Raw genomic sequence first — 15,240 nt, 5'->3', positions numbered from 1 at the left:
GGAGAGGTTAAAGAAGGCACACATGCATACTTTAAATATTCAAATGTCTCACAAACGAAGATAAAAACAATACACCAGCAGTCACAAAAAACAAGTGGAAATGGATTGCACTTTGTCCCTGGATACTTTTTTGCATTCCTGAGCAGCAGCTACAAACTTCATGCTCTGCCATTGATTCTTTTTCTATTCTCGATTTAATGTAATGGGGCTACAAAAAGAGAAAGGGAGCATACAAACATTGTCTATTTTCTCAACTAAACAAAAAAAAAGTCACATCCTACACGGAGTGCAAATACACTTTTTGTGCTCAAAGTGTAAAACCAGGAATGGTGAAAATGCCTCAAAACATTTACACGTAAATGTTACTACAAATGTTGGGTTTAACCAGGACAGGTCTTTAGTGAGGATAAGGGAAAAAAAACGTTTGGAGCACTAATCACTTCAATTCCTTTTCAAAATTAAAGGCAGCCATCTTCATTTTGGATGAATCCCGATTAGCCTGTACCAGAAGCTAAAGCTAACAGCTAGCTTCGGAGGGGGCCATGATAAAAGCGGACTCCTGCCTTCTTAAAACAAGCACAATCTGAAAAATGTCGGACTGGTTCATAAGATTTACATTCTCCCAGCTTTTAAAGCGTTAGTCATGTTTGTGTTCATTAATTTTTTACGTGAAAACTGATAAAATATGTATAGAGGACACGGAAGTTTGAGGCGGTGCGCCATAAATTACATTCCTGTGTGAAACGCGCACTGAGTGGAACCTGTCAAGTGTTTCCAGGCAGGTTATCAGGCGGATGACAAAAAGATATTTAATCATACTTAATACTTAAGAACTTTAATTTAGAAATGGCGTAAAATAAAACTTTATTGGGTTCAAGCTTCAATTCGCGTTGTAAGTGTACAAAGTTGGCTGGAGTGTTAGCATCTCGTCCTCGCCACTGAAAGGCTAACTAGTGTGACGAAGTTACGACTTATAACCTTTTAGTTATAATTAGACTTGCTTCAAAATTCCCAAACATTCCCTTAAGAACAAAAATTAAAAAGTCACGAGGATAATAAAAACTACAACTTAGACGTAATGAAAAAAAAACAAAACATATTAGATACATTTTAAAGGAAGAAAAAAAAATTACATTCATCGTAGGAGAATTAAAGACCAGCTGTACATTTCAACCTTTCATTTGACTTTAAGTTTAATCACAGACTGATTCCAGCTTAATGCAGCTGAAGAGCAGGTGGTGTTATGATGCCGGCTACAGGGGAACATTGCAAAGATGCTTCCTGAAATCTGCCACCTTTGCCACACAGATGAGAGGTTACGTTGCTCCACTGGCCGTACATGCTGCGCAGGGCGGAGGCAAAATAATAATAATAATAATAAAAATAAACAGAAGAAAAATGCAGCAGTAGAACTTAAAATAAGCACTGATCTGCTTTTGTTTTGTTTTGCTTCAGATGTTCAGCTGAGTCAGCAAAAACATATTTGGCTTATTTTTAGACAGACTTCATGGGATGCTGCTGCTGGCCATGACCGATTCAGTTTAGTTACCTTCAGGATTCCTACATGTCTTTGGAAAGAAATACATATTCTTTCAGACATCTTGGTTCTTTAGATTCATTTTCAAATTAAAAAATATTAAAAGTTTATATTTTATGGCAGACATTTCTACAATTAAAGGGTCTTAATGGGATGGAAGGACAGAAGGAAGAAAAGTGAAGAAGGATGCAAAGAAGGAAAAACACAAGGAAAGAAGGGACGAAAGGAATAATGAATGAAGGAAGGAAGGACACAGGAAAAGAAGGAGTGGAGGAAAATAGGAAGGATGGACAAAATAGGACACGGAAGAAAGGAAGGAAAAAAAGAAGGACTGACAGGGAGGGGAGTAAAGAAGGATGAAATAAGAAGGGACGAAAGAAAGAAAACAATAGACAGGAAGAATGGGAGGAGAGGAGTAATTAGGGAAGGACATGGAAGGAAAGAAATTAGGACAGAAGAAAGTAAGGGAAGAAGGAAAGAAGTGAGGAAAGTAGTAAAGAAGGAAGGACACGGGGAAGGAAGGAAGGAAAGAAGAATGAAATAAGTAAATAAACAAGGGAGGGCACAGGGAAGGAAGGAAGAAAGGAAGTGAAGAAGGAAGAAAGCAAGAAAAATAGTAAGAAAGTGGGATGAAGAGAGGAAAGAAGAAAGGATGATACATAGAAGAAAATAAAATAAAATGGAAGGAAGTAAGAAAAAGGGCACAAGTAAGAATAGAAAGAATAAAAAGGAAGAGGACAAAATATAGACAGAATTTTATGGCACACAGAAAAAATGTCAGAGAAAAAACATTTAAAAACGGGTCAGGCAATGAAGTCTGAAAATAAAAAAATTTCTTAAGCTCTTCTCTTTCCATATTAATCCACACCTGGAAAAATACTAAAACCAGATTTCACACTTTCTTTCCAAAATGGATAGGAACCCTGAATTGTTTGACTGGCAATTAGCTTCCACGGAGGTTTAGCTAAACATTCACAACAACACGAGGAGGAAGTTCAAGTCCGAAGAGCCCCGAAGAGTTCTCTTGGCAAAGCTTTGGGGAGGAAAATGTGGGCCAGAAGAAAAGTTCTCGTGTCAGGGTCTATAAATAGAGGTGGCACAATGTGGATGGAGTAGCAACGGTTCAAGTAAGCTCAGACATTTCCTCCAAATAGACAGAAACAGTTCAAGAGGTCCCATGTCTCACCGGCACTTACGACGCTCTTCCATTCGTCGGGAATAGAAGTAGAAGTTGCTCAAGTAGTTAATTTTCACTTCTTCCTGACTCCGTCTGCGGGATTCTTCTGCTGCTTTATCAGTTTTTCGATCTCGGAGCCCAGAGTCTGCAGATTCTCCTGCACAAAAAGAACAAAAAGAAGAAAAGAAAGAAGAAAGGAAGTTGGTGAAAAAACACAAATGTATAGAAAATGTTTTACATGTTGGCAACAGAAGCTGTTTGTGGAATGATAACAATCAGACCTGGAAACTGAAAAACTCCATAATTCCTAACAATAAGAGTGAAGCCTTGATTTGCCTTTTGTCGGAGCATTTTTTGATTTGTTTTGTTCTGTTATTGTTCTCCCAGTGAGTATTTCATATCATTACTCCCCGCTTTGTGCCAATCATCCTTCATTTGCTGAAAGGGGAAAAAAAAAAATCTCCACCAGAAGATCCTCCTGCACTTTATTACAATTATTGTTCACATTCGGGCTCTTGGGTGGGGAGCCTGGAAGATTGACACAACAGGAAACTGATTGGCTGCGAAATGTGAAAATATTTATCAAAGCTCGTGCCCACATGGTTTTTAGAGAAGCTAAATCTGTGACAATGCATGCAGACGGGAAGACGACATGCTCTGAAAGGGTGGCCGCGACCGAAACCACATGGAGGGCTGACACTCTTCTGACCACAATCTCAGAATCGTGTCATATTATAACCAAAAAATATTTACTTTTTATTGGGATTTTCACACATAAAGGCTAAATTTGTCATACAATATCGCACTTCAAGCTACGTCAGTTTTTCACATTGGATGGAAAATGTCTGGACATAAATTTTCAAACCTCACTAGAGATTCTTAACTAGATTTACGTCTGGACTTTGACTAGTCCACTTTAAGGCACTTAACTTTTGCTTTTAAAAGCATTAAAGACATGTTAGCTTTAGCAGTTTCGCTGGGTGTCCGGAGCATGCAACATGTGTGCAACATTTCTAAAATGAATGACACCGCTCAGTGTAAGGAATATTGTTTTTAATGAGGCGTTTTTAGCAATGTCTTTGCTTTATTTGGTGTTATTTGTAAGGAAAGTTGTTTCATTTGAAATTAAATAAAATAAACAAATACTGTTAATCAATAACTATTGAATACGCATATAAATAAATGTGAACAAATATAAAAATGAACAAATACTTTTTAATGGGAAGCTTATTTTGTCAAAGAATCAAAAACAAAACTGACTTAAATAAAAGTCCATTTCATTTTGTAAGTAGCATTACAAAATAAGTGTCGCAAAACAACGTTATGAAATAAATAATGACTAAATATTTAAATAAATAAATCTGTGATCCACAAAATAAGCCCACCATTATAATTTTAAAAATACTTTTTTATTTCATTGGTCCATTTATTTTACTTGATGGATTATTTATAAATTATCTCACAGTTTTTATTTATTCAATTATGAAAAAAAAGACAATTTAATAACCAAAAGAAAAGGTAAGTAAATTAATTCAGTTAATTTGCTAACATCTACCAACTGAAGCCTTTCTTGTTAGTTTGAAGGGAGAATCAGGAGCAAGAAGGGAGAAATTAACCAAAAAAATCATTAATATTCTGCTTTAACAGCTGAAGCATCCTCCTGTCTTCTGGGCTGATGTGACAGAGGGAGGACTGAACAGCTGCGCTTAGTATTCTGGACAAAGACTAATCTCAAAAAAAGTGAAAGAGGAAAAAAAAAAGAAGCCCGATTTTCAAAAGCCTTAGAAAAACCTGAGCACGGCTTCAAAACAACATTTGTGCATCTCTGCAAATTAGCTGGACTGCTGACGGAGAGGGATGACGCATCCTGCTGTCCGCTGAATTTCTGAATCTGACCCTCCGCCTCGAGAGGACTGAAGCCGTTTTAACCGCGATTAGCCGGGACCACTAATGGTCTCATCGATCTCCGACAGCATTCAGTCGTTCACACGTCGGTCAATTGTCTGCAAAGCTAACGCTCCCCGTGCTTCATTCAAATGGATCTGTTAAAAGTGATTTTAAAAACAAAACATTTTGTTATTGTCTGGAGATTAAACGGTTCATTTTGTGATGTGATGTGAGATGCTTTCTGTAGGAAACGTAGGAGAAAAAAATGTTTAAGATCTTCATGATCCGAGAGATCTCCATCGTTTTAGACATTTAAAAAAAATTAAAATAAAAGATCATAATTAATTTACAACAGAAATTACTGCTGAAGGAAGGAAAGAAGAAAGGACAGAAGGAAGGGAAGATGATATAAGGATAGAAGGAAGGAAGGAGAAAAAAGTATGATGAAGAAAGTAAAGAATGAAGGGAAGGAAGGATGGACATGAGAAAGGAAGGAAGTTGTGAGGAAGGAAGGAAAAAAGAAAGGTATAATGAAGAAAGTAAAGAATGAAGGGAAGAAAGGAAGCAAAGAAAGATGTGAGGAAAGAAGGAAGGATGGATATGAGGGAGGAAAAAAGAAGGAAAGATATGAGGAAGGAAGAGAGGAAGGAAAAAAGGAGGAGAAGGAGGGAAAGGGAGGACAGGTGGATGAACAAATAAAAGGACTGATGGATGGATGGATGGATGGATGGATGGATGGATGGCCAGATGGATAGAGGGATGAATGGATGGATGGAAATAAACAGAATGCTGAACAAGTGAAATGATGGAGTGATGGATAGACAAATGCAAGGAATGAAGGATGGACAGATGGATGAACAGATGAAAGGAGAGAAACTACTTTCAGAGAACTGGTTCTGATTCAGACCTGAAAAACATTTCAATCCTATTCCAGACTTTTCCAGGTTGAATAAAACTACTGGTGAATAAAAAGTAGCTGAAAATCACCCATCAATAAACAATAATCGATATGAAACCCCATGTTCATATTGATTATGAAACAGTGGGAAAACACTGACAGGTGGCCAGTCAAGCAGAGAATCTTCAGCCCAAACGGTTTAATCAAAGTTTTCTCTCACTAATTTCACTCAGATACTAGAAAAAAAGTACATTTTTTCAGAAGGTTACTCAAGTAAATGTAATGGAGTAAATATAACTCTGAATATGATACATTCCCATACTTAACTGATAATTATTTCTCTAATTGATTCATCACGATTAATCGTTTCAGCCCTACAGACGTGAACAAGCGTCAAGATGGGCGGAACATGAAGGTGATGCAATAAATCCAAGGTTAGAAATAAATACGCTCACATCATGGGCACTGAACCAGACCTTCATTCAGCTTCTTCCTCCTCTGAGGAGTGACGTGAGGCACGCTGGGGGGGAAATTTACCTTCAGAGTTATGTTCTTCAGCAGCGTGTCCTCCAGCACTGCCTGCAGCTTCCTGTTAATCTCCAGAGACAGGTCCAGGGTCAGGCCGCTGTCCGCCGGGTGGGAGGTGTAAAGCGACGCCATGATGCCTCCCCGCCGGCTGAGGTGGGCCTTGTTAATATCAGAGGCCTCTGATGAGAGGGCCCCTGACTCCTCTCTTAGCACGTAGCTCTGGATAATCCTGTGGGCAGCAAAAAGAGGAGTAGGGAGGGAGGAAGCGATGAGTCAAACCTCTCTCTGATAAAAGGGACGAGACAAAGCGAGTGCGTGGCGTCGGCTTGGGAAGAAAATTGAGAAAAGTGAGGTTTCACAGTTAGAGAGCAGGGAGCTTCAACAGAGCAATAAAGCATTTTGTAGCAGCAGAGGCTGGGGGAACGTTACGGGAATGGCTATTCCGGGAGGGATCGCTTATCGGACCCGTGCGTGCCGGAGATATAGTTAGAAAGATTATTATTGTGCTTGTCGGTCGGAGGAGCAAAGGTAATGAAAATGGAAGAATTATAATAGACTGCAGTGATCAATTAATCATAAACTGCATGTTTCGGTTTAGGGGCAACGGGATAAATCTCCACGTACACAATGCGGTTTCACCGCAATAACAACACGGTTTGGAAGTTAAGCTAGTAGCTCCAAACTTCCTGTTTCATTTTCCCCGGAGAACAGCCGAGTTTCTATTAACCATAGAATCGCACGAACTGGAATTACGAAAAATAAATTCATTTACTGGAACACTGGACATTTTTTAAAAATGTTTTTCAGTGTTTTTTTTTGCACGACAATGAGCTACTTTTTCAGCTGCGTCAAAACTAAGAGTCGTGATCAATCAATCAATCAAGTGTATTCAATCTAGGCAGCTCAATGTGCTTAAGGCTACATAATAAAACACAAAATTACAACTTTATAAAGAAAACACCAACAATTGGATGTTGCTCCTGGCGAACAAGACAAAGAGGGCGACAGGAAGTGGTAGGGGATGATGATTTTTAATGACTTATCGCCTGAACAAACTTATTCACGTGATTTTTATTGCGTTTCTTACTTAATTTTGTGTTTTTTTGACATTAGCAGAATATTGATGGAGTTTTGCGCACATTAGTTATGACAATAATTTGAAGACAGTCTTACATGCAACCCAAAACAAAAAGCTATTCATACGTGTGAATTGACTTCAGCAATCTCAGACATAAAGATGGGGGGAAAAAAAGTTCTGTATTTAGGACTAAAGCTGCAAAACTCCTTCCCATCTGCAGGTCAGCTAAAAAAAAGGAGTGAAAATAGGAGAGGAGTTCCTCATGGAGTCCAACAGAAAAGGTCAAGAATCTCCTGCTCTTCAGATGGTTCAACAATCAATATTTTAAAATCCGCTCGAACCGGCACGATGCCTTTCAGACACGAAAGACTGGAAACAACCAGTGTCCACCACTGGTGTTGTTCCAACTCCAATTCTGGATGTTTCAAATGTGAGGATGAGCCCAGAAAGACCTTTTGCTGAAGAGACATTGACGATTTTTACACAACAATGACATGCTTCATTCAGGTATATTGGGAGTTTTGTGATGCACCAAGACAAATTAGTGAATAATTGTGAAAATATCAAATTGATTGATTTTTTTTAATCATTTTTTCCTGTTTTGGTTAATAAAATTTTTTTGTTTTTCACCAATTTGTTTCCATACAGAGTGACTTCAGTCCACCCAAGAACATTTTCTTTTTTGACAAATGCGTTTTATAATTTTAAAATATGTTCATTTTGAATTCAGGTCAATTTATTTAAGGAATGGTTGAAATAAACGCCAGTTTTTTAAAAGATATTAGGATATTTTTGTGATTTCTATTTATGTAAGGAAAAAAAAAAAGAAGTGGAAATCAAATTTTGGATGCAAAAAAAATTTGGAAATGTCTTTTTAAGCCATATCACCAAGCTGTAAATCGGATTAGCTTGGTTTGATTCTGAAGAAGAGACGCCAAAGACTTCAGCCTTTATATATGCGAAGCTGGCGGAGATATAACCAATAAAGGTATAAAAGAGTGCGGAAGACAAATGCACACCATGAATTTTTAGATTAAAAAGTAACAAAAATATTCAAAACCAATTATTTTCCTTCCGCTTCACAAGTTTATACAACTTTGTGCTGGTCAGTCACATAAAAGCCACCAGAAATACAATGAAGTTTGTGATTATAATGTGACAAAAGTTCAAACAAAAGCAGCGGTTTTAATACGTTTGAATTGATACTCAAAGATAAAGAGTCTCCACTTGTTTAAATTTCTTGAGCGAGAAAAGCAGTCAACAAAAAAACATCTTCATTTGCAGTTCGGGGACCAGAAACTTCTCATCACCTCTCACAGGTATATTCTGATCTGCCTGGAGGCAGAGAAACATCCCGTAGGGGGAATAAGCTTTGCTTGGTTTGCATACATCTGGTCATAGCCGGAGGCAGCAGACAAAAACAAAAGACAATAAAAAACACCCAAACAAGACAAAAAGGGGAAACTGTTTCACATCAGGTTATTTAGATGAACTAGATTGGTGTCCTAACAGTTTCATCATCCTCATCTCGAAACATGTTGAAGACAATCACAGCTGAGCTGCTGCATGAGAAATATCACAAACCAGACGGCGATGGGGGGGTTGTAGATTTCAAAGTGCAACACGTAAACAGAAAACTCACTGCTACGATAATTAGTTTGCAGAGCTGTGATCAAAGCTGGAGAATCGGTGTATTTTCTGGCAGCGCAGCGGAGAAAGTCAACAGGAAGGGAGACTATGTATGAAGGTTTAAGGAAGAATTAGAGCAGAGGAGGGTCAAACTAATACAAAACAATCACAACAGGAGCAACTACTACAGCTGCTATCATCCACTACCGTTTATCTAAAAATTTAACTATAATAAGTTATTTTAAAAAACTGTCACTAAATAATACACAAACCTTTTAAAGTGGTTTGAATCTTTAAAATAGAAACTTCACTGACTGTATAAACATCGTCATTTCAGACTCCATTGATCTAATATGTCCGTGGTATCCCAAGGTTCTGTCGTGGGCCCGGTATTTTTAATTAATTTATTTTTTTTGCTATGTTTTCACTCAATTGGACAGACCATCAATACATTTTGTATACTAGTGCAAAAATGACATTCAGATGGTTGGAAATAAGTCAGATGGAGTCGTCTGATCAGGCAACAGTTACGACTTTTACACTTAGCAGTTAAGCCAAACTTCAGATTTCTCTTGCTGGCAAATCAGAAACAACTTGTTTGAAATGGTAATCATTTAAAAAATTAAGATACATTGTGTCAAAACAGGCAGTTTAACATGTATTTTTTTTAAAAAAACACAGCCCTCCATCGCCTTCAGCTGGCCCAAAACTCTGCAGCAAAACTGAACCAACAGAAGAACTTGCATAACTCCTGTTTATTTCAAATTCTTTTAAAAATCCACACTAACTTTCAGTGCTCTGAGTGGCTAAGCTCTTTCCTATATCATGGAATTGTTAAAGCCACATCCTCAAACCAAAACTTATTCATAGTCGCCAAGGAGCAGATATAAAACTGGAGGGGATTGCAATTTTCCACACAGTTGCTCAACTGTGAAACGGCCTTGCTTTGTCTTAACATCGTCTTGGGAGTCTGGACTCATTTAATAAGCAGTGGAAGACAGTAGTTCACTGTCTTTTTAAGCAAGTTTTAATTAAGGATGTTTTAATGTCTTTATGAAGTAAATGTGCTAAATAAACACTTAAAACTTGAGAGCAAAAAAAAAAAAGTCTATGTACTTCAAACTAAGTGGCAAATTCTTTTGGTACAATGACAATTTTTCCTCCCGAATAAAAGAAAAGATGGATTCCAATAGTTTGAATTTACACAATATATGTATCTCAGTAACAAAATAGATGAATTTTACATATATTGGCAATCTTGGAAGAGATTTACACAAAAGCAGGATTTTATTATCCCATGCAAATAATGTGGAGGTCACAACAGGGATACGCATGCAGATGCCTAAATCTGACTCATTCTGACAAGAGGACGATTATATTTAACATGCAGCTCAAGCAGTTAATCAGCTACTTCCTGCTACAGCATGCAGCCACAATCTGTGTGGTGAAAATACTGTCACTCAGAAAAAATTAACTGAAGATTGATCAACACAAACCTAAAACCCTGCAGTTGAGAAGCGACTTAACGACTGAAGCAAATACAGGTGGAGCTTAAGTCAGATTATCATCACAAAAAAGTTAATTTAAGCAATTGACATAACTTACTGCACTACAAAAACAAAATCTTATCAAGTATTTTTGTCTAGTTTGTAGTGCAAATACTAGGGGTGATTTTGTGTTTTGCAGTTTTGCAGTGTAACGTTTATTTAACGTCATTACACAGAATGAAGCGTTAATGAAAATGAAACTCCTTTTCTTTGCCAACAGAAAAGTACTCAGTACTTGGAGTTAATTTTGCATGAATTAGTGCATCAATGCAATCGGCCAGAGGCTCTGCTGAGGCGCTAAGGAAGCCCAGGTTGCTTTTAATGGTGACCTTTAGCTTCTCTGCATTGCTGCCTCTGCTGTCTCTAATAGATTCCCTGCGGCATTTCGGTCAGGTGAGTTTGTAGGTCAGTCAAACACAGCAATACCGTGGTCATTAATGCAGCTAGTTTCGGGAATGTGAGTGTGAAAAATGAAGTCAATGCCTCCATATGAGGCTTTTTATCAGAGGGAAGCTAAAATTTTGGCTGGGATGACTTTTGAATTAAGAAAAGCAGGGTAAATAATCAAGCAACTTTGCCTCTTGGTGCCTACCAACTCTTCCTCCTAACTCTGACATTAAATTCCAGATAAAATGCAAAAATTATTTATGTAAAGGCATATTTTCCTTCCACTCAACTTTCAATTAAAATGCTAGGACGCAAAACTCTGAACAGCGGACGTCTACTTACAATGGAAACCAGATATTTATATAAACCAAATAAAAATACACACATTTTTTCCTCACTGTCTGATTTGAAATCAAATTAAAACTTTCTTGTTTTAGCTCAGTTAGAACTACCAAAATTGCTATTATTTGCTAAATGTGTAAATGTCTTTTTATTCAGTGTATGTAAATGTCTTCTTAACATAATTTTCACTGCTTCTGTAAGAAATCACACACCTTTCTTATGCAGTAAAGATTCATTTTTCTGACCTTTTCCTTCCTCTTTCAAAACTAGTCTTATATAATATTTTAAGTTTTCAGAGAAAAAACAATTTGGAGCTCTCAGCTGTACATCATAACAAAGGAATAAAGCAATACATGTTTGTAATTTTTACTCTTTTTGTAATGATTCTGTGTTTGTCACATTTTCTTGACTGAATTAAATGAATTTTTCAGTGATATTTTAGTTAATTGAGACATATCTGTAAATCTGTGTAGCAAAAAAAGAGAGAAAAAAAGCAGGTCAATGCAAAAAGCAAAAGAAGTCGCCACCATATACTTTCCCCATCCATCCACTTTCACACTCACAAATACAACACCTGAGCTAGCACAGACATGAAATGAAACTTACCTCTGACTAGTCTTTCAAAGGTCCATATATATGGACCCCAAATCCATCACGATAGTTTTTAATAAAACAAAAAAAAGTGACGTAAATTACACATATGGCTACATGATTATAGAAGCGGCATGCAGAGATCAGCGGGAGGATGACGGATGTGAGAGACGGCTCGGAAACATGCAAGATGACAATTTCTCAAACGTATAACTCCCCAGTTCCTTTTTTTTTTCTTTTAGAAAGCAGCAACACATGGAGGCACATTGAGAGGTGGGAATGATTTAGCCCAGAAGATGCAAAGACAGAGAGATGGGGCAAAATAAAAAAAATACTGCAAAAGGAATCAAATAGTTATATTTTATCTGAAATTGATTGAGAGTAATACAGCCTTAAATCTTAGCAATAAATCTAAAAGGTAAGTAATGTTTGAAGTATCTGATGCTAATTTGTGCATTTCTGACGTATTTGAAGTTACCAGCTACTGATTTTTCAGCTGTCAGATCTATAGTTTGATGATAGAAAAAAAAGCAACACATTGAGCTTTAACATCTGCTTCAAAAATAATTAACAGTGATGAGAGGATAAAATGCCCTACAGATAAATAGGAGTCCTGAACAGAAGGCATCTGCTTCCCAACATTATCCAATCGATTCCAGTCACCTGAAAAGACCAATGGGGTTTGATGATGTGCTTTTTTATGGTGGATTTGTGTGAGTTCATGTGGATGAAATCTTTTCTGAAACCGAACACATTATTTTTAACAAAGTGGTGATTTTTATTTTCAAAAAGACCTGGCTACATGTGGACAAGGCCTTAGTATTTAGCATGTATTTTGTTTTTGTTTGAAAAAGTAACATTTTGTCCACAGATGGGAGTCTTTTGTCTTTCTTCTTCCACAGAGATCAGATTTATGGAGCTAATAATTGTACTGTCACTAACTTTATCTACTGAAACTTTACCATGACCCTCTGGTCTGATTTTACTTCAGATTATTGCTCTCCTGGTCCGTCCTGTCAGCTTAGTTTGGCAGCCATGTTGTAGGTGTGGTACGTTGACAGTTCTGTCAAGCTCTCTTCATTTTCAGATGATAAATTCAACAGGGTTGCAAGAGATTTTAAAGTCTAGGACATAGTTATTACCCTAACCTTCCACTGTTCCACTTTATACGGTTGCTGCTTTATGTTGGTCTATTACATAATATTCAAATAAAGTACACTTAAATTTGTGGTTTATTTTACATTTGCAAGGAACTGCAAAGGTAAATTGTGTTCAAAACGGTTTTTGGTAGGCATGTTATATAGTGATTCTAAATTAAAGCCCGTTACAAAATTCTGACTTTTTTCTCAGAAAATTAAAGTCAGAAAAAGTCAGAATTCAGAGGAGACAAAAAAAGTCAAAATTAGGAGAAGACAAATAAAAAGTCAGAATTAATTTTTTTGTTTTTGTTTGCAGTGGTCCTAATCTTCTTCCATAAGTAACAGCTACAAATCAGAGAAGTGCTTACTTCTTTACTTTTCCCCCAATTCTTAAATAGATTTTGTTCTGACTGAACTTTATGTTTTGTAAAGAAAGCCAACATCTCATTTTGCAAGTACACAAGCTGCAAAATATAATGCAATGACAGAACACAAAGCTGTGCAGGAGATGCTGTAAACTAATAATTAGCTTCCTGACCCTAACAGCTCCTGATCTTCGCCTTCTACAGTTCTTGTTTCTTTATTCATCATCTTCCTCATGTTTTACATTCAGACTTGTCAATTTTCACCAGGCTATCCTGGAGAGGATGGGGACAGAGAGGCAAAAAGGACAAATTCACATCCATACTCTGGGTGGTGTGACACCCCCCGGGCTTTGCTGAGATTCTGCCAAGCTAAATTTAGCAGCGAACCGTGGGATTCGTCCTCAATTTTAACTCTTAAATGTAGGTTGAGCCTAATAGATTCAAGTGCAGAAAGACAAGAAATTAGAGGTGAGGCTCAGGAGACGACCCGAGACAAATCCAAGTCAATAACTTTATGCGAATAAGAGTCATTTTCACATGAGGAAAATGTACAATCCTCATACGAGTCAATTTCCCCCGGATTATCTACCCAGATGGAAGAAAACTGCTGGAATGAGGAGCTGATGTTATCTCAGGAAGGGTTGTTAGTTTTGTTAAAGGCAGATCACAGAAATCGTCTCCACAGCATGATTCAAGATTCCTGCAGCTAAAGAAGTCGCTGCAAGCTCTGAAACCCTGAAACCCAGAGCTTTTCTGGCATTTTGTTTTCTGTTATTGTAGGCTCCTATATCGCACACTTAACACGCAGCTACATTGATCATTTCTGCATGATTTATTTGTATATCTTAGGAAACAAAACCTTTTGTTTTGAACAACTGGACCACGCCACTCACTTAGTCTTTTTCCGGATCTCTTCCACCAGCTGTTTAATGTGATCCTCCATGAACTCGATCTTTTCCTGCTTTCTCGCCAATGCCTTTTGCAGACGGACAATCCGGTCCACGAGGACGGCCTTGTCCACCTCTGGGAAGCTGTCCACCACCATAACGGAGGGACCGGACTGGCTCTCTGGCGACCGCTCCTCAACGCTGCTGCTCCCACCTTGGCGTGCGTTTAGGGAACCTGATTGAGAATTGGAGACACCAGTTGTTTTATATTACAATGTCATCAAACACAGAACTGTACTCAGAACCACAACTGTTGCATTAATCACCACGGTATCACTGCGCACCAAAGAACAAAGACTATGATGTGTTGACAAGAGGAAAATAGAACAAGCCAGACAAGCTGAGGGCTGCTATTAATAGTTATTTATTTATTAGTAGAGCCACAGGCTGATCGACTCCATGCTACGCCGCATTGATGCAGTAATGTATGCAAATGGAGTCCAAACTAAACACTGAGCACATACACAGCTCAAAATATTTTTTCAGTAAACTGACACATCTAATTTTCTGAAAATGTAGTTAGTTGTGAGCTGAAACAAAAGCTTGGTATACATTTATATCGGAAATTAATTATCGTTTATTGTATTTTAATAAATTAAGATATAACCTAATGCCAATAAAGTGGGAATATTATATTTAACAGAAAGTAAGGAGTATGAAAGATTTAGATTAAGAGTGTGACATTAAATGTTAAATACTAACCAAATTTCAGAGCAGTACCTGAGGAACTGGAGCGGCTGCCCATACTGCTGGCGTCCCGGTCGCAGCCGCCATTCTCAACCTGCTCCAACTTTTTACGGGCTGCAGAGAGAAAACATCATCATATCAGAACTAAACAAAGCAGAGCTGCACAGAACTCAAACACTGAAACCCTGACATTTTTCTGCACGTAAAAAACTTAAGTGACTTGTAAGACGTTTGCCTTTTATGCTAAATTCAGTGGATGTAGTATCGAACCTTGTGTTAGTTGTTTCGTGAGGTCTTTGATGTTGGCAGCTTGTTTCCGTTTCTGGGTCACCAGCTCGTCCCTCAGCTCCTCCACTCTGGTCGTCAGCTGGGCCACCTCTGTCTGCAACGCCGCCCGTTCCTCCTGCAGGCCCTGCACCTCCTGGCCTCTCATCACTTCTTCCTGTTTCAGCTGTCGCGACTGCAGATTTATAGGAACGAAGGTCATTATACAGTGGAAAT

The 15,240-nt window shown here is 37.8% G+C and overlaps 1 protein-coding gene across 2 annotated transcripts in view; it reads right to left on the bottom strand.

Moving 5' to 3' along the window:
* Positions 1-2,168: 2,168 nt before the first annotated feature.
* ccdc186 (coiled-coil domain-containing protein 186) overlaps positions 2,169-15,240 on the bottom strand; it is a 28,453-nt gene continuing 15,381 nt past the window's right edge. The window contains exons 12-16 of one of the 2 annotated variants that reach the window (XM_032573551.1): positions 15,010-15,199; positions 14,755-14,853; positions 13,999-14,227; positions 6,037-6,256; positions 2,169-2,871 (exon numbers count right to left, since the gene is read on the bottom strand). In XM_032573551.1, the coding sequence (XP_032429442.1) occupies positions 2,788-2,871; positions 6,037-6,256; positions 13,999-14,227; positions 14,755-14,853; positions 15,010-15,199 (822 nt within the window). In that variant the 3' untranslated portion in view covers positions 2,169-2,787. The remainder of the gene's footprint in view (positions 2,872-6,036; positions 6,257-13,998; positions 14,228-14,754; positions 14,854-15,009; positions 15,200-15,240) is intronic. The other variant, XM_032573552.1, reaches the window with a different exon arrangement.

This window comes from Xiphophorus hellerii, chromosome 10 (genome assembly GCF_003331165.1).
Source record: "Xiphophorus hellerii strain 12219 chromosome 10, Xiphophorus_hellerii-4.1, whole genome shotgun sequence".
In the NCBI taxonomy this organism is placed as follows: domain Eukaryota; kingdom Metazoa; phylum Chordata; class Actinopteri; order Cyprinodontiformes; family Poeciliidae; genus Xiphophorus; species Xiphophorus hellerii.
The sequence above is the reverse complement of the archived record's forward strand: the minus strand, read 5'-3'. Positions and strand labels throughout refer to the sequence as shown.